We start from the raw sequence: 20,838 nt of genomic DNA, 5'->3' as shown, positions 1-20,838 counted from the left end.
AACAAAAATAGAGATCAGTATGAAAATAAAACAAATTGTACACATTAAAATATCTTTCCCTCAAAGCATTTTAGAATCATAAAAAATACAACACAAGAGTCAGATATTCAGATGAGGATCAGTATACAAATTTCCCAGAAAGCAAACATTATATTACATTTCAAAGTCACAGGCTTTATATAATATTGCCCATGAACCACTTCCTGTATGTTTTACAATTTGCTGTATTTGCCTTGAAGAAAGAAGATGAAATTTAACTGATAAAAGATGAAATGAGAGATGTGCAATCTTAATGCTTCTATCAAATATCTCCCATTGGTTTTTTAAATCTCTATTAAAAGTCACATTGAATGAATGTGCAACTTAAATCAAACTCCCTGAAAGATAGAAACATTGCTATTGCATGTGATATGTAGAAGAGTGGACACGTGAGGCAAGAAAAGCATGAAAAGGCATAAAAAACGCACTGCTAGTGCTCGACTTAAACCTTAGAAATAAATTTTTTTTACAGTGTCTTAAATCTTTTAAAAAGAAAGATTTATTATAAAATTAGATTAAGTAATACTTTCAGTAAGAGATGAAGGAGATCCATGGATTTTATGAGTTCATTTTGGAATGCCTGCATCCCTATTATAAAAACATGTAATCTTATGTACTTTCCTACATATTGACAACCCCCAGAATTGCTTGGAACATCCTGCAAAGGATAACTACATTACCATTAAGCATTTTGCAGCATTAGGGTTTCATACCATGTGTTTCCCCTTTAATCTTTCCAGAATGTTCCTATGTGTCTTTTCCTACAAAGGGTGGTAGTCAGTTAGAGTTCCATTGGTGGTCCCTGCCTTGCTTCAGTGATCACTGATTTACTTTGACCCATACACCATCTCTGGCATATATTTCAAAGTCATGACATTTCAAAAGGAAGATGTGATGGGAAGACATTACCACAGCCTTAGCACAGTGCCTGGCCTATAGCGGGTGCTTAATAAAATGCTTGTTGACTTGACCTGCCCAAGGACACTAGACATAAAAACTTTGTATAAATGAGCCTTTTACTCTTGTAAGATACTCTAAAACCACCCTCACAAGTATTTTGGCCTTTCCATTAAAATAATGTCCTATCCTTCTCAATCACTGAGTCATGAAAGACAAAGAAATGACCTTTTGTGGATGAAAGACCTTTCATCTTAATTAACTTGTTAAAGTACAAACACTGCTCAGATCTTGATTTGTCATTTCATAACTAAACTCTGCTTAGATTTTATTTCTTATATCATTTAATAGGTAAATTTAAGATATCACTAGAAAACATGATTTGAATGATTTCCCCAAAGCTCTTCTCATTGAATGTCCACTAAGCATAAATTAAATATAATAAAAGTATTGAAGCACCACCCTTTCATTTTATTTACTATGCAAGGCTCAATAATTATAATTAATTAAAAAACCCACAATACATATTAATGTTAGACTTTTGAACCTTCTGGTCAATATATGACTAGCTTTAATACTTTTTGGCTAAATTCTGCTGTACAGTATATATAATAACCAACCTACTATAGTTATAAAATGAGTGTTCCTCCCTCCCACCCCTGCCCAACGGATGGATTTTCAAAAAATGGCCTCACTAGGCAATACAGTATATTTTTCATAATCAGAAATCAAGTTCAACTTTATGCTAACCCTCCCTGCTCCACCAAAAAGAGATGCTACAAAATTAGCACTGTCCCTCCACCCCTCCTTTTGGTCTTTACCATCACTTCATCTGTTCAGAGTTTTTTCTGGTCCAAAAATGCTATGATATAAGTAGCACACACCCTTGATACATTCTTTGTGCTAGACTCATAGAATACTGTTGCTACTCCCTTAGCCTGACAGCTGGTCAGTAATGACTATTACATTCTCAGGGTGGCTCAAATGTTAGGCTCCTTGTCTCCATTTCTCATTTTGAATGCCCTCCTAATGGGCAGAAACTGGCCTTAAGCCAAAATACAGCTAGCTCTAATGTCACTAGCATGTGTTCAGCTCTGTACCAGGGAAAGGGTGCAGTCGTGAAGAACTTAAGGAGTTCTTAAAAAATTAAACTCTCAGGTTAAAAAAAAAAGGAATTTTGCTTTAGCAAAAATTGAGCTTCAACCAAGTCACCCTATGGTGAAGAATGAAGATGCTTGAATGTCAACCTGCTCTGTTTTACTTGTAGTCATTTGCATGTTGTCTCCCCATTAGAATGTGAGCTCCTTGAGGGCAGGTAGCTTTTTTTTTTTTGCCTTTGTTGGTGTTTCCACCACTTAGGACAGTATCTGCCACATAACAAGTACTTAATAAATGCTTATTGACTGGCTGCTAGAATATTGCTAAAAATCAGCTAGACCATGGAGACATAGCAAGAGGGTTCAAGATTTTCATTTCTTTTGGAAATTATACCAAATCCTTTCTGTTGTTTTTTTTTTAACCACTAGGGTGAAATAAATATTTGAATGTAATTATCGTGTGCCTATTTTACAAACAAAATAGTTGTAAATTGATTGTTACTTAGGTTATTTACCTTGGTAGAATTAGTTTGGACAAAAAATGTGCAGAAAATATTTTGTTTCCTCTTTTAGTAGTAACTTCTAATGCATTAAACTATCATGGCACTTTTTTTCATACACTTTAAAAGAAATAACCTATTGTATATGACTAGAGGACTGTCCTGTGGGAGATGGAGTATGGGTTTTGGATAAATTTTGAAATTTTTTCTCATTTCTCATATTTTTTCTCTCAAAGAAAAGTGTTTCCTCTGTCAGGCTAGGGGGCTACTGCAGTACTGTTTACCACTGCAGGTTCATTAATAGCTTTTGTTTTGTTATTTCATTTGTGTGGATAAAAATAAGAAGCATAAATAATTAGAGTATGTTTAACAGATGCTTTTTAGGATAGATTATATTATGAAGAAGTAAGAACAGTTTGAGTAGGACATTTGAAAACTCCTATTTCCTTTATCTAATCTCACCAATGAAAAAAGGTATTAGAAGCTCTCTTGGCATAAGTTGGTTGTAGGAAAGTGAGTGTTGGCTGTTAAATGGGCTTCCATCCACATTACTTTACTGGAATATCTTAAGGATTCATGATCTTATCTTCATTGGATATTCTCTTCCATGGTGCAAATTGCAATATCTTCATTTCTTAGTGGGCATATAATAAACTCAGGTCTTCCTGATTCCTGGTCTAGCACTCTATCCATTTAGGTGCTCCATGAACTACTGTGACTGAGGAAGCTAACCTTCTATTACTGTCTCCATTTTTAACTAAGCTGATCTTAGAGGAGAGACATGTATTCTCTCACTAGACCCATATTTGAAGCTTTTCCACCTTGGTAGGATTTGCCAGAGTTTGATTATGCTGACAATCCAAGACTACTTCCACATCAATATGAGGAATTGGGAGAGACTTCAGTGGAAGTATCTCCATCTAACTAAAAAGAAACGATCATATGATAACAATAAAAATGTGTGCCTCCAGTACCATCCAATAGATATCTACAGGGATATATGACATTGAGAATTGTTATGTACATATATTATACATATATGTAATAGAACAGTTGTGTCAGTTTTTGTTATTGTTGTTTGAAGTCAGAGCATAAACACTGAATCAATGTGTTTTAGCAGGACAACTAAAAATAAAACATTGGGCTGAGGTTTGAATTTCTCCCAAAAGAAATTAAAATGCAACTATTGAATTTGGAGAGTTTTTTTTTCCTTCATGGATGTAGATTTACATATATTTTTAGGAGGCTATCTTATTTTAGTAAGATAGTTTAAAAAGACAAGAGGCATAAGTCAATCAACTTGTAAAATCCACTGATGTTGGAATATATTGGCTAACACAATGATTTTGTCATTTTCTAGAAGGGATTGTAAAATATATGAGTTTATAGGAATAAGATATTCTCAAGATAATACATTTAGAGTCACATTGGATAATAATTTAGAGTCCCAAAGAACCTTAGGGGCCATCTAGGCCTGCCCCTTCATTTTAAAGATGAGGAAACTGAAGCACAGATAGATTAAATGATTTGTCTAAGGTCACAAAAGTAAGTGGTAGAGTAGGAATTTGAACCCAGCTTCTCTGACTTGAACTCTATGAATCTTTCCACTATACCACATATCTCTACAAACCACAGACAAAAATTGATCTTATTTCTCTATAGTCTCATTTAATATATGCAATCACATATTTTTGATTCATTATATTGATATGAGCTTCCTGTGGTAATGGATAGGATTTATGCTATAGACATACCTTTAAATGGCTCAATAATAATTTTCAATATGTAGCAAAAATATTTATGCTAAAGCAATATTATGTTTAAAAAATTTAGTGTAGATCTCTGACAATAATATGTATACTGTTTGAGGACCAGCCTAGGTATAATCATAAAGGTTAATCACCAGAAATTTGGCCAGCAGGTGACGAATTTTTTGGCCACAGAAACTCATGAAGACAGACTATTGACTAGGACATGGAAAAGCTGTGTTCCACACTAGTGGAAGGAAGGCCCACTGTGAAGTCATTTGTATATATCTCATCTCTCTTACTAAATTGTAAACACCCTGAGGGCAGGAAATGTGCCATATTTCATATTTTTATCACCTGGCCCTAGCATTGTACTCTGTGTAGTGAGTACTTAATACAAGGGTTAATGTTGAATTAAAACCATTTAAGGAACACAATATGAGTTCATTTTAAGCCAGAAAAGTCTGGCCAAACTTGAGATCCATGTTGTGAGCAACCATGAAGGTAATGAATACTGTCCAAATGGACCTGCATTTAGTGGCAGGACACAGCTTTTCATGTTTCAAACTTAAGATATGTTCTACTCTAGCTGCAGTCAAAGCCATGTGAAACTACATGACTCTTTTGGTGTTTCATTTTGATAATCTGAAGACCTATGCACTAGGTTCATCCTTCTCTGGAGACCCCACTTCACAGACCAAGTACTGCTGCTGGGGGCACCTGAAACTGTCAAATATAAATGCCCACTGTCTGTCCAGGACTTGACTTGCATTAACAAATGATTTCATGTCAAAGTCACCAAATATGAATAGCAATTAAAGGATCTGGGGGACTGTTAGTGAAGAAATGGAATGGGAACCTAAAAGAAATTAGAAAACAGCTTTGTATCTGTTTCCATCCAAGAGATATTTACTGAGATATTTGGCACTGAGAATTACTACATATATAGATCCTGCCATTGATATAGTAAATGAACATCACTTTGGAATTTTTTGAAGCCTGGTTATCAGAGCACATATGTTGTGGAAGGGAAAATGCTTATGGGTGTTTTCAGTGGTGGACTGCTTTTGTAAAGATTTTCTAGTTTATTCTGAAGAAATGTTCTTGAATGTTTTTGTTTAACTATAGTTCTGTGTTTTCTGTCCTTTTCTAATGAAGAAGAATAAATTAGGCAAACATGCTAAGGAGCTCATCAGAAATTCCAAGTTCTGAAAAAAGCTTCTAATAGATAGTCTAAGAATGTTTGTATGCATTAAGCAATTCTATACTTTGGGAGAAGTTAACATACCTAATACAGCAATCTGCTTTTAAAATAACTGAAGAGCTGTTTCTCTCTCCACTTGAATCTCTTACCTGATAGATTATGGACTATGGCAAGCAGTAAAAGTATCACAAACTGAAATGATACCAAATGTGAAAACTGAGTGTAGTTCCTGAAGAAGTGTGATCATCAGATATTTTGTTAAAAGACTACATTGTAAATACTAGTTTGTGAATATATTTTCATACACATTGATTAAAAACATGTGCATAAAAGTATGCTATACTATTTTGTCTTTATAACATGGGAAAACAATACAAAAGAAGCCATAATTATTTGCATAATTAAAGATATGATCTCTATAACTGTGCTCACTAAGTGCAAACAAATATTCTAAGTCCAAATCTGGTTGTTTTTTTCCTTGTTTTTTTTTTTTCAGGGAAGCTTACAGAACACAAATAGATCTTACTCTCTAAGGATATTCTCCACCAAACAGATCATGCCATCAGTGCAGGATTGTAACACAGTCCACAAGGAATAAATGACATCCTTCTTGGAGGTCACAACAGTAAATGCAACCCAACCAACTGAACAATAGCCAGTTATAACATTATTGTCTTGAAAATCAAATACATCACCTCTAGTGCATACCAAATTTCCAATGTTTTACAATAAGAGCCCTTGAGTTGTTCTTATATCTAATTCTTAAAGAATGTTTCAGGCAAGGTTCTAATAACATTAAGCTGACCAATTATTCTAATGTTTATGTTATCCACCCCCAGCCCCAAATGTACTTCATTCAACTGAAATTCTGAGAGATTATGACCATAAAAATATGTACAAAGAAACGCAGAGACATCTCAAATGACTTTCAGGTGAAGGACATACTTTGGTAAAATTAAACATACTTAAAATTGCAGATGTCATGTAGTTAGTGAGATACCATAGAAAATACCACCAATTAATTAACATTCTTAAGAAAATTATGCATCAGTGACAACTCAGGCTTAGAAACACATTATAGACAGTTTAAATTCCTGAGGTGGCCATGAACGAGGAAAATTGCTGTTGTTACTCTTATAGAGTGTTGATTTCTTGCACAATGCTCTGGGCTTCCCAAGTGAGCTTAGTATTGGACAATGAATATAGAGCTGTGGAGGGACAAGAAGGAATAGAAAACATCCCTTTTAAATGTTATCCCAAAGTAATTAGTAAATGGGAAAAAAATCTGGTGCATTTAAAATAAATGCTTATTATATGATCACACAATATGAGTCTAAAAAAAAAACATTCCTTATGTGCCCAGCCTTGGTAGTGGTAGACATTGCCAGGGGAAGAAAGGTGAATTCTAAGAAACTTCCTTATTTACTCCTAATAGTGAATGAGTTGCTGCTGTCAGTCATACTGTAACATCTCGTTGACTTTGGTACATTCAGTGCAAAATATTTGGGGGAATTTTTTTACTCTTATAAAAATGAAAGGCATTTTTTCCCCCTTGAGAGTACTTAAAAGTATACACACTAAAACAATGCATGGAAATGGAAGAGATGAGACACAATATGCAAGGTTCTTATTCACAATTTGAATAACACAAACATAATGAGCCTACAAAAATAAACAGAAGTCACTGTGTATTTTTTCCTAATATAGATGTGATAAATTGCTATTTTAAAAATGGTTTCCATGCATTATAAAGCATAAAATCTGTAATTCATTAGTAATCCATGGTATAACTACTCATCTGTAGCCACCCGTACTTAGACACATCCCACCTGAATATGTATTTTCACCAATCAGCTTTATGACAGCCCATTTTAGTTTCCTCCCTGTGATTCAGATTCCCATTCATGGCAACTCTGTAAAAGTCGAAATGTATGGTGCACACCATGCAGGTGCTCAGTCGTGGGTGCAGCAAGAAAGGGTTGTTCTATCATAACAGTGGGCACAAATTAATGTACTTTCAGGAAACATTTTTCTTTATTATATCTTTAACTTTAGCTAATTTGGAGTTTGGGTCAAGTGATGCCACAGTTTGGCTTGAATAAGTCCAAGGACTAGTTTCAGGATCCTGATAAGTCCTTATAATTACCATGTAGTTGATCCTGTACAGTCTCATCTTGTTCTTGGAACATAATGAATGGAAAAAAAAAAGTTTGGCAGTCAGGAAGAACTGTTGATTGAAAGACTGTTGGGTTTTCCCTGCACATCAGGCCTATCCAGATCCTTCCAAGAAGACTCTGTCACCACTGTCCTATACGCCCCAGAAATTACTGAGCATTTGTTCTTGGAATCTCAGTCCCCAGACACACTATAAAGTAACCATTCTCTAAGAACTCCCAAACCAAGGTTCACTCATTCTTCAAGAGGGCAAGTTCCACGGAGTCCCATCCACAAAGGGCTGGGCACTATGGTTGCCAGATCATTCAAGTCCAAAAGTACTTGTTTCTTCAACAGCTGTCAAAAGTTTTTCATAAAGCATGGAGAATGATGGATAGGGGGGAAGGTCCAGACGATTAAAACAAGTATGAGCCCTGCAAAAATATAATTTTAAAAAGACACGTAAGTATCAGTCTATAAAGCTTCAAATTAAATTAAGCATGGACTGGTCATATCCTTTTTCAAATTATATATGGTTTCATGACCAATTCCACTATCCCCTTGCTTTTGAGAAAAAAAAGATTCTATATGACTATAAGTTAATCAGAATTAAATATATCTGCTATATTTCAAAGTATCAAGCCTGTAATAGAATATAGCTTGTCTTGTTTCCTAAACAACATGTGAAATCTATAATTTAAAAGGACCTCTATTTGGTGTTGATCACTTTTTGACAAAAATATTATAATCTTCCACCTAGGACCAGGACACCCATCTGTGGTCTATTACAGTAACTCACAGCTCTGCATTTTTTCTAGGATCAAGGAAGGGAACTCTGCCTTTTGGACTGGAATCATCAGGAATTTCCCAGTCTACCTCAAGGAGGTCATCCAAACATGAATCTTGTGCCTTAACATTTTCCCCTGATACACAGTGAGCAATAATGGCTATTCAATCCCTTTATAAACTATTCCCTTTTACAAATGCTTCCTTTCCCCCCCAAGATAGGAATAAAATATGTCTTCCTGTTATTTGCACCTGAATCACAATAAAAACATGGTCTGAGGCCAGTACAATCTTATCAGGAAAGAGATCTGAACTTTTGACTTCAAATAAGCAGCATTCTATTTTGAATGTGAAACACTTTAGTTTAAGCATAATATTTACAATCAAGTATTGTCCCTGGGCATTTATATTTAAATTTATCTTATACATCATTTACATATATGTCAAATGAAATGAATATACATGTAGTATCTTATTCATCATGCTGCCACCCATGAAGAGCTTATAGTAAGGGCTCTAAAAAGAACTAAACCACTTCTTTACTTCATATCGCAGGAGATCCTGCGAATTCCTGTACCAATCTATACTTTTATCCTCATTCCCCACCAGTACTGACCTTTTTATTGAATTCTTTGGGACACAGAACAACTAAGAGAGAGTAGGGGGGTTATTGGGGTGCCTCTGTGAGTTACTAAACAATGAGGACTCCATACATTTCCCTCCCTAGCAGGACTAATTAATCTGTGGAGGAGTACTAGGCAGCAACCTAATGTAGGCCAGGAATATCCCCTCAAAAATATCTTCCCCATATTTTTCTACCCATGAGAGGTTCTTCTATTAACAAGGCTCCTTTCAAGGAAAGCAAGTACTCATTGGGAAGGTAAATCCTATTGCATTCAAACATCTAAGTTTCTTAATTGTTTTAATCAAATCTACCACTCTTTTTAATTAAAGGGAGTTGGGGGGGGCAGAAAGCAATTAGGGAGAAAGAGAATGAAAAAAGGAAAGAAAAAGTTATGCACTTTCATTGACCAAGCTTCTATGCTCATTTGGACTTCTATCCCTTGGATCCACTCCCTCAACCTTTCCTTCTTTGTTTTTAATATAGTTAATCCATTCTTAGAGGTCTCTTGTGGGTGGGATTAAGGGTGGGCCTCTCCATGTCCCATAAATGCCTAGGGATTCCTGCATTATTTTAAGAATTCCAGTTTCAGGACACACAGAGCAAATACTGACCTGAGTCACTTAATATTTTCCCTAAATGTTGGCCTACATAAGAAAATACTTTTTGTTTTAATATTAAGCAGTGTTTCTAGATTTTTTTTGCATAATATAGCTGACTTCTGAATTATATGCTACATGACTATTCTTTTGTACCTTACCTTTTACCACAACCTAAAAACTGATCTTCTGATTAATATTTTGGCTTTTTGTTTTCCTTGCCCTGTTATTCCTGAAAGAGATATTCAGGAAAAGCTTAAAATCCATTTTGATTCACAGTAAAGACTTTTTGATGATAATTTTCACCTCAATTTTTATTATCCTAATTCAATAATTACTTTTCAATTTTCATTCAAATTTCATTTCATTCTTCATAAGAAAGGAAAAAGCTTTCTTGTCTGAATATGTAGATCTTTTAAAATCACACATCTTAGAAGTATGAGGTGTCATACAGACCATTCTATCCAAATCTCTTGTTTTAATGATGAGGAAAATAAGGCCATACATTGTTATTTTTTTCTCCCTTTCTTGACATGTTGCTTTATTTCCAGATGTTCTAGTTCATTGCATAGTTGGGCAGTATTTTGAAAGGGCCGTCTTCCATTTTATGACCAGTGAATTGAGTTTTTGTATATTTAGTCTTACCAGGTGAATTCATTGTTATTTCACATTTACACATATATTTCATATTTGCAAAGTGAGTCCTTTTGTAAAACACAGAATTGTGGTTAAAGTGAACAATCATCCTCAGTTAATCTTTGTTTGCTTAAATCAGGCTATCTTTTGTTGCACTCTATATGTACCACTTTAAATCAACTCTCTTTCCAGAATCTTAACATGGAATTATTTTCTACTTGATCACACATACATAGCAATTAAGCTCTAGAAGAGTTAATAGTATATCCATATAACCGAGAGAGACAAAAGGTTGTGAGTATAAATTCATAAAGAATTAATTGTACCTGCTGTACTTATGGTAGGAAGTTTCCGATTTCCTTCTCAGAAACATTTTGAAAAATAATTCAATTTCCTAATAGAGTGAATTCTCAAGGCAGAGAAAAAAAAAACTGTTGCAAGGTGATAATGGTGGTGAATGTGATTTAATAGAGCCACTTTTTAAGGAGGGCACTTGGGGACAAAGAATCTTTCCATTGTTTGTGGAGATTTCTGGGAAAGAAATGAATTCTGTGCAGTTTTCCATACCTCCTCACATCCAACAACTTGGGAAGCATATGGTGTCTGTCTCTGTCTCCAAAAGATTTATCCATCTTCCTTTGATGGGTAGGTATAGTCTTAGATACAGACAGGGAATGGTCCTGGGGTGGAGAACCTGCGCCTGGGGGCCATATGTGGCCACAGAACAAATCTCTCTTAATAAAAGGATTTGTTTGCTTAAATCAGGCTATCTTTTGTTCTGTGAAGTTTGGGTTCAGTCAAAGGGCCGCACTTGAGGACCTAGGGGGCCACATGTGGCCTTGAGGCCGCAGGTTCCCCACCCCTGTATAACTTCAGACTTTAAAGATGCCTTAGCAATCAAAGGATACCAGGGTACTGCTTGGTGTAGAGTGGCAGCAATGTTGCCCTTGGAACTAGAAGATCTGGGTTCAAGTCCAAGTCCTGCTTACTAGTTGTGTATTCTTTGTCAAATCAGCATAACATTCTGAATCTCAATTTCCTTATCTGTAAAATGACAGGATTGGATTAAATGACTTCTCAGGTCCCTTTCAAATCTAGTATTTTGTGATTTTTTTAGAGGTCTTTCTAAATAACTCTTGTTAAGTCATTTGCAGGCTAAAATGTAACTGCAGTTACTAAATCATGATATAAGGTGACCATAACCACCTGAATTAGATCTTGGTCATTATAGTATTGAAATCATTTGTATCACACAGCACTTCTAAACAGCTTTAACAGCAACTTCGGGAAATATCTTTTAGGTTGGGGGAAAACATATCCTAGAGAAGAAAACTGTACAAAGAGATTAAATGATTTTCCCAGGCTGAATCAGTGGCCCAGCTGAGAACAGACCCCATACTTCCAGATTCTCGGGGGAAGTCCAACAGTTACTAGTTTAAAGTTGCTAGATGAATGCCCGTTTCTACTATCCTTTTACTCTCAGAAGCTAAAATGGTGGTTGGATTCTACTTCTGAGGGTGGAATGTTAGGTTACACAACACCTACTCCACTGTAAACTACTTGGTGGGAGAGGTGCTTCTCTTATATAGATTTATATCTTTCATAGAACTTATCACATGTAGAATCCTAAATGTTTATGCAATTAATGAATTGATGGTTTGGAGTGGCCCTGGGGAAATTGATCCAGTGACTCATCACTAGACCAGCTTCACATGAGGACAACAGGGGGATTTCTGGAGCCAATAAAAGGTTTTGGATTGAGAGTGGTCATAGGAATTTAGTTTTATTCGAGACTTAACATGGAATGTAATTGAACTTTTAGTTCAGCCTTAAATTAGGACTTCTGGAATAAGGACAATTTAGGACCAACTATAGCAGGACCTTGGCCCCCTCAAACCTTTTCAACTCTCCCCATAGGGTTGTCCCAGGCTAGACCAACTCTCTTGGGTGTCTGTGTTGGACTTGGAATAATGCTTGGACTCGGAATAATGCTGAAGTAGGAGGAGAACCAACAGCTGTTGGAATGATTATTTTTTCCTACTCATCTTCCCACACTCCTAGGCCAAATATACTATGAGTTTTCCTGTAATCCAAGGTGAAAATGCTGTGGAACCTTCCCTAGTGTGTGGCTAGACTAGAGAAAGCAATACTTGGACAGTGAATGCTTAGCCAGGGATGGAAGCTCAAGCCTGCATAGTGACCAGTATTAGTAGCTAAAAGCAGGTGTTGCTTCTAGGGCCTCTTGCTGATAGATAACATAGCACTTATGCTCATTGAGATAGGAAATAGAATGGCATGTGAAGCCACCCAGTCAACTTAACTCACTGAGCAGCATCAGTCCTTTCCAGCAATTGTTTCACTGCTTCCATGGAATGAGCCTGAGACACACAGGCTAATTACAGGAAAAGTAATGATGACCTCTGAAAACAATTTTACCAGATTCAACCAATTATGAAGTATTCCATTTCAGTCAATGTTAAAATAGGAACATTTTGCACATCTTTTGTGCTAATGTTTCAGAATGCCTTATAAACAAGAGGGTATTGGTAATGAGGAAAATGAGGAACTAAGTGGTCAAACCACTTGCCCAATATTTACCATCAATTCACTGTATGAGCCAGGAAAAGGGGAAAAAAACACACAACAAAACAACATAATGCTTGAAGCTTTTCACTCTCCAGTTCCTTGTCCTAGAGAAAGCTATTCCAAAAAATAAGAGGAGGGCCTTAGGACTTTGTTGATATTGGCAAGAACAACGCATGGTCTTTGGTTTCAGTAAAAGAATATATTTTTTTAAAATTAATACTGTATTGCCAGACACTGCTACCGATATAAGTATCAGAAGCTGAAAAGAATACATGTTGTGTTCACCTAATCAGCCAGAACAATGGAGGAGGGGGAACCAGGAAGAGGAGGTGATGTGGGTCTATCCTTTGGACACCATTTTGGTATCTGGTCTATTTTAATATTTTTTTTGTTATGTGAACATCAATTAATCAACAAGCATTATTATATCTCTGGCACTGTCAGTCAAGTGCTTAATGAAGAATTCTTGCCAATCAAAAGCTTCCTTCATATCCTTAGACAGAAGGGGCAACTAATTATTTCAACGAACCAGAAATACATTATATATATACCTCTCTGCACTAGGGCTATTACTGGAAACAAGATCTTTGTTGCCCTAATTATTTGTCTTATTTCTTTGTACTTTAATTCTGAAAATAATGTTTCTTAATTTCAGTTCCAGCTTTAATTTTTCTGCAGCTTTTAACATTTAAAGCTAAAGTTTACTTGCCCCATCTATCCCCATTGCAGACTACCCTGTCAAGTCTTTAGGAACTTGTAAATACGCCAACATTGCCGGAGAGAGATAGGATCTTTTTTTCAGCAGTTCAGTGGATTTCAGCTTGCATACTTTTGTATGTGAGGGCAGATCTGAGTCAATGAAAAATATTTAAAAGTCTCTGGGTAAGTCCTAAAGGTGACCTGGAATGAATATCAGCTTAAAAATAATTTTTTAAGGTCAAGATTTCTTTTATAATTTATTGTTTAGTCACTTTTTTCTAGGTCAGTTTTTCAGTGTAACACATTTTCTAACAGTGTGGTTGCCCATTGTACTATGTAGTTTAAATTTGCTCTGGAGAAATCTAAGAAATATCAGATGAATGAAATGTGGCTCTATTAGCAGAGAAACAGGGAGACAAAGGAGCAGCGTTGGCTTTTGGCAAAGTTGTCATGTAGGCCTTTTGTTTTATTCACCTCCTTTTCTACCTTCTGTGACACTAAACACCTATAAATTCTTCCTCTCACCCCCTATCGTTGATGGTGATGATGGCATTCATACCAATATCGAAATGACAGCAGCTATGTGGCATAGGGGATACAGCTCCAGGCTTGGAGTCAGGAAGATCTGAGTTCAAATCTAGCCAAAGACACTGACTAGCTGTGTGACCTTGAACAAGTCACTTAACCCCTATTTGCCTCAGTTCCTCACCTATAAAATGGGGACATATTGGAGAAGGAAATGGCAAACCACCCCAGTATCTTTGTGAAGAAAGCCTCATGGACAGTCCATAAAGTTGGACATGACTGAACAACAACAACATAATGAATTAAGATTTGAAAAGTGCTCTACATACATGATCATATTTGTTTTTTCATAGGAGGCCTGTGAATAGGTGACATCAAAAGAGAAAACATGTATAAAATGCTTTGTAAATTAAACAGGGAAACTGAGGCCCGAGAGTAGTGTGTGATTTGAATCCAGCTCTCTCCTCACTCCAGATCTAGCACTCTTTTCCATTACACCACTAAATTTCCTTTCAAAGGATTATAGAATTTAAATATAATTTTTCTCTAATATCCTAGTTTAATAATGAGGAAACTGAGGTCCAAAGGAATTCAGTGGCTTCCACCAGGTCACATGGGTAGTAAGTATCAGAGCTAAGATTCAAACCATTCTGCCTTCAAATCCAGAGCTCTTTCATCTATACCAGATTTCCTCTTGGAATAGTCTTTTCCTAGGACATCCCATAGTACTCTGCTCATACCTTTTCCATGTTCTCATATTCTACTGCGCATTAGTTATGGGTCTCTGTTGCAAACAAATTTCCACATGTGTTCTATGCTACTAGACTGCACGAAGGCAAGGACCTTGTCTTATTGATCTTGCTATTCTCCACAGTGTCTAGTCCAATGCACTTAAATAACCTCTCCTATCTTGTTGTTAAGGAAAGAATCTCTTTACATAAAAATATCTGTTTTCATGTTTACCTAACCAAACATATTGCTCTTAAAGGGAAGACAAACATGTTGAAATTCAGTTGTGCACATGTCACAATATCTCACAGGACAGAATAACAAAAATATCAATGGTAATGTTACTTAACTCATGCCCATTGGTTTCTAAAGCTGAGAATAAAATACTGGTTTATTAGTACCTACAATTAAACTTTAAAAGGCTGTTTTTCACATGTATTAAAAAAAACTTTCCTCCATTTTAAATTAAATGCCTCAAGAAAAAAGATGGTCTACTTTCAAACCCTCATTTATTAATTGCAATGAGCAGATCCTCAGCTTATCTTTTATATCCTTCTCTAGACTCATCATCCAATTAAAATATTAGGATTTTTTTTGGGTGTATGTGTGTAGGGGGTAGGTTGGGAAGTCTAACCCAACAGTATAACTTCCCTACTATAGCTCTCAAATCCCTTTATCCCATCAGATCACATGGTTAAATCTTCATGGTCATGTATATAGAAGCCTTCCCCAATGTGGTGAAAGTGGATTAACTCTGACTTGTTTCAATCTGGCAGGGGACACTTCTTCTCCCCCAACCTTGCACCCCCATGCTAGAAGCCTGGGTATGAGAATGCCCAGAAAGCAATTGCTGCAAGTGAATAATCTGTGTGTGAAAACTGGGTGGTAGGAAGTGTTCTACAAAAAAATCCCAAAATACAGAACTAACCAGCAACCACAAAGCAGAAGAAGTACAAGCAGTTAAGTTCTTGTTGACGTCTTCAGCATATAAGGCTCCATAGAGACACCGTCTGTCTGCAGAATTGTTTTTCATTTGGTCTCAAATTACTTGCTCTCCACAAAAGAAAGAAAAGGCAGTGATGCACAAAATTTTTAATGGCTTCAGAGCCATGCATCTTGCTATACAACTATCCTATTTGCGTGATTTGTTTCACAAACTGGTAGAGCAAAACAGGTCTAAGTAGAAAGACAGATGAATGACAATTATATTTGACTGCTAGAGAAAAGTATAAAGAATGCAAATTACTGTGTCCAATAGATACTGGGATTCCCCTCTTCATTGTGCCTCTCCACCACAGAGATGGAAGTACGATATGGGGCCAAGCAAACAACCACTTCCATCTTCCCACATCAATCTAGCATGTTGCTATTTTATATTCATCACATGATACCACCAGTTTGGAGGGAGAGGACAGAGTAAGAAGGAAACCATGTGGAACAATATCCAAATACCTGGGCAGAGGGTAAGTAACCTCCACAAATACACTAATTAGATATTAGACAGTGGCTCACTAAGAAGAAAAAGATATAGGATTATGGACCCTTCTCTGAGATCATAGGGATTTTAATTCCTCACTGACAAAGTAAGGTACCTAATGGCACTAAGGAAAGTGGTCTAGTTTATTTCCTCTGATGCTATGAGAAATGTGATCTGGCAAATTCTAAGAAAATCTTAAAGCTAGACCCCAGAGATATGTTTAGACTAAATGCAACATGTCATATTTCAATTAGAGAGATCTGGGAGCAAGCTTTGTCCATGAAACAAATATAAAATTCTCATAACAGTAATGATGCCTGAGCAGACCACAACCTCCTGTACCAGTGGAGATTAAAGTAGTCTCCAAATCTCACATTCAGTAGAGTATCCACTTATTCTGCAGGCTTAGGTTATTAAGGGGAAAGTCCGGGTTAAAAGGTAAAGATTACAATGATCAAGTTTAATTATATTAGCTAATGAAAAGCCCTTTCCATGATCATATAAACATCAATTAATTTGAATTGTGCTGAAATTAAGAAGGGAAGAGATTTACTGTGTCTTTTTCTACCTCTCTCTGATATGATCTGATGAGTGAAGAACAACTCAGAATCTGGTGGTAGCCTTAGCTTACAAATATAGGGAAAGACAAGATGTACACTAATTTCCCATCTGTTTCTGTGCAATTGTTCTACCATTTACAAATAAGTCAGCACAGAATCACCTGTTCTTGAATATGGAGAACATATTGACCCAACCAGGTTCCTAATATACTTCCACCTACTTATTAGTATCACATCTGTTATCTAAGATGAATGGCAAACTATCAGCTTTCATCAATATTCACATATCTTTTCCAAGTTCAGTGAATAATATGGTGACTGAACAAATGTGGTTGATATCAGCAGCTTAGTGTCAAAGTATATTAAGGGGCTTAGGATGCCCAGAATTAAGTAGAAAGAAGGTAATACAATGACCCTACCCTGTCCTGTGAAGGCTAATCCCTAAAAGTTCTGAGAGGGGAGAAAAAAAAATGTATCCTCAGACTTTAGAGAGACCTTCTAAATCTGACACAAACAAGTAATTCTCCAAGTATGATGTAATTGCCATGTGGAAAAACAGTAAAGTAAAATCATTCTTCAAGTAATAAAAGTTACCATCCCCCAAAGCTGATTCAAGATATACCAGTCACCTCAACTGAGGATCTAATAGTACCATGTAGGGTTCTGAGGTTGCAGGATGTGGTACCTTAGTTTCACAATTTAGAGCAAGGTTGCTAAGGAAGTATCATGGTGATGTAGATAGGATGAAAATATGCTTTCACATTGTTCACTGTAATGCACTGACATTTTTTCAAACCAGAGAGGATTTAAAGAAGGCCTTGAAAATCCACTTGACACCACTGACACTTAAAGAAACTTTTGATTATGTCTCACAATAAAATGCCTTAGATAAGTCATCTAATTTTTCTGACACTAAATTTCTTTATCTATGAATGAGGGGAAGAAGGGAAATATCATTCTAGTTAAATAAATAAAACAAGCCTAAAGCAGTTTCTCTGAGAGGAAGTGCACTGTAATCTTTAAAGGTCTAGAAAACCTGGTTTTGGGAAGAACTGGATTCAGATCTTGACTCAGATGCTTACTAGGTGTGTGATCTTGGCTTAGTCACTTAGCTTCATGGAATCCTAGTTTCTATGTCTGTAGAATGGAGATAATAATCCTTATAAAACTGACCTAGGTTTGTTGTGCTTAAAGTGCTCTTCAAACCTGAAAGAACTATATGTGTTAATTATTATTATGCCACGCCCCTAGCCCTCAATCTTTCTATTCAGCCTTAGATACATTTTTCCCCTCAAGTCTTAAACTGGTCACAGACAATAGCTCTTACTCAAAAGTGAATTAATATTTATATGTCAGTAAAATAAATATTTTTCCATCATAAAGAAACTGAGTTTATTGTAAATGAAGATTCAATTCAGAAAGAATTAGAATTTCTATAAATAATTATTGGAGAGGAAAGTAAAACAATGCAGAACACTGTCAGATAACCTAATATTACTTACAAATGAGCATAGTATTACTTGATAAAAAGGAATTCATATATCTAATATTTTCAAGATAACTGGTACTACAGAAACTGGGATAATCCTAAGAAATCATACATATGGTTGCAAAAGGCATCTTCATATCAACATCCTGACACACCAACATACACACAATCTGTACGTATGAGCTATTTTGCATTTTCTATCTTAAAATGCAGGTATAAGCATCAGTGAGAAAGCATTTTAAATTCCTTTAGGAAGACTCAACTAGAGAGGTAATTCTATTCAATAAACATTCATTAAGCACCAATGCTAAGGGCTCAGGATAGAAAGACAACATTGACCTGAAGACTTCTCCTACACTGCCCACTTTTTTAATGGGAAGACAACTAACCAGTTTAGGTCAAGAGGTAACTTCAATTTTCTTTATTAAATATTGTTCTAATAGTGAAGAGGATTTGTTTAATTTTCTTTTGGTTTGTTTTGTTTACCTGGGAAGGGCAGTGATTTTCCCCCATTTCTCCACACAGAATCTCCTTGGCCCATTACTCCCTCGCAGAGAAGCAAAGCCTTCATAGGGTATGCTGGATGTGCCTGTGACAAACTGCCAATGAAAGTAAAACAGGATAAGAAAATGAAATATGGTTCAGTGGAAAGGAAAGAAGAATGAACAGTTCTGTTTAAAGGTATTGAGCAAGAGTGGCATGCTGTTTCCTGCTGGCATCGTTCTTAGGCTCTAATTATTATATCGAATGGGGTTTTGGCACAGAATAATCACAGCACAGAAATTCTAACATCCAACCAGAGAAGAATGAAAGATTTGTAATACTAAAGGAGGAGGCAAAATTAAATAAAGGAATATTGGTAAATAGGACTTAAAAAATGGCCTAATGTTAACTACAACCTGCTGGGAGGGAGGACCATCTGCCAAGGCTGTTTTAGCCTCTCACCCTCCTTTGGGAGGAAGGAGAAATGACTGGCCTTGATTCAACCACAGAAAATTAGCAGTTGGTGGATACTATACATCTCGAGAAAGATGACAAGTCAATTGAATCCAGCATTTACTGAGGAAGAGGGAAACATTGCATAGTAGATGGAGAGGTGACCTTGAAATCAGGAAAACTTGGGTTTATGTCCTGCTTCTGCCATATTTGGCTGTATGACCCTGGGCAAAGTCATTTTACTTCTCAGTGCTTTAGACAACTCCCTAAGATGACAAGTTGCAGAGAAGGTACCAACCTGCAATAGGAGAGAAAGTTTCCTCTTCCAAAGAGTTTCCTATATTAACGAAACCACAGATCTGGTCCCTGGACTATTTAGACACATATTTATGTACCTGATGGTTTTAAGACTTGAAAGTCAACAACACTGTATCGATAAGAAGAAGAGCCCGATGGGCATCTATCTCACCTGTAACAGTCTTAGTCGTTGTTCATTGTTGAATCTTTCTACAGCAGCCCAGAACCACCGGATTACAATATGATTGTCATGATATCCTATCAAAGCAAGAGCAAGAAAGAATCTATGTTATTTTAATTCTAATTTAAGCTATGAAGAAACATGTTAAAAAAAACCAAACACCCAAACCTTCAAATACAAATCATCATCTTCAAAAGCAGGACAGTGATTCATAACTCAAACCAGGTAGGCTGCGTGATACCACGAAAAGGATAATGGACTTGGGATCAGAAGACCTGGTTTCAAATCTTGGACTTGCCAGTGGTTTAGCCACATGACCTTCAGTAAACCACAAACTCTTTAGACCTTTGCTTATTCATCTGCTCTACAGGTTCATCTTACCTGGCTACAAGACAGATCTTCTGAAAATCCCTTCAGAAAAAAAAAGAAGAGTGAGCAAGTTTGTCCTCCTACCCACTATTATTACCTGCATTTATGATCAGATCTCTATCTTGGAAAATTCTTCCTCTACCATCATCTGACTGAGCCAGGGAATAAAGAAGGTGGCCCTCAGTCATTCCCTATGCTAGTGTACCTATTTTGGTTCATAAACTTTATAGCATCCTTGGAAAAACTGCTCACCTGCCCTTCTAGAGTGAAAATATTTATAAAATGTACACAGTAACATCAATTTGAACCAGCTTTTACCTCCAACTCCATCACTGTCATATAATGGGGGATATGACTTATTGATTTTTAGTGCAGAGAAAAGCAAGTTGGGGAAGTGTTCTAGTTAGTAAAATACCTTAGTTAACTGAGTTAATTTTAATGATGGAATACCATGTAGAGATCACATGAGGAAAGTGGAAAGTAGTCCATAGGATCATAGATTTATAGCTGGAAGGGACCCTGGAGGTCATCTGGCACAAGCCCTTCATCTTATAGATAAGGAAATTGGCACCCAGAAGGTTAAATGACTTTGCCCAAGGTAACACAGGAGACAGAAAGATAATTTAAATACTGGATCTCTGACTTCAAATCCAAAGCCCTTTCCACTCTTCCACATTGCCTCTCCTAGTTGCTAGAGTATTAAGGCTT

At 36.3% G+C, this 20,838-nt stretch overlaps 1 protein-coding gene across 1 annotated transcript in view; it reads right to left on the bottom strand.

The window, feature by feature from the left end:
• Positions 1 to 7,497: 7,497 nt before the first annotated feature.
• Positions 7,498 to 20,838, bottom strand: part of HECW2 (HECT, C2 and WW domain containing E3 ubiquitin protein ligase 2) — a 422,966-nt gene continuing 409,625 nt past the window's right edge. The window contains 3 exon segments of the mRNA XM_020993535.2: positions 7,498 to 8,073; positions 18,834 to 18,946; positions 19,753 to 19,838. Of these exon segments, the coding sequence (XP_020849194.1) occupies positions 7,962 to 8,073; positions 18,834 to 18,946; positions 19,753 to 19,838 (311 nt within the window). The 3' untranslated portion in view covers positions 7,498 to 7,961.

The sequence above is a fragment of the Phascolarctos cinereus genome, unplaced genomic scaffold (genome assembly GCF_003287225.1).
Source record: "Phascolarctos cinereus isolate Bilbo 61053 unplaced genomic scaffold, phaCin_HiC Scaffold_726;HRSCAF=1367, whole genome shotgun sequence".
NCBI classification, from domain to species: Eukaryota; Metazoa; Chordata; class Mammalia; order Diprotodontia; family Phascolarctidae; genus Phascolarctos; species Phascolarctos cinereus.
This window is presented reverse-complemented; position numbering and strand designations above follow the sequence as displayed.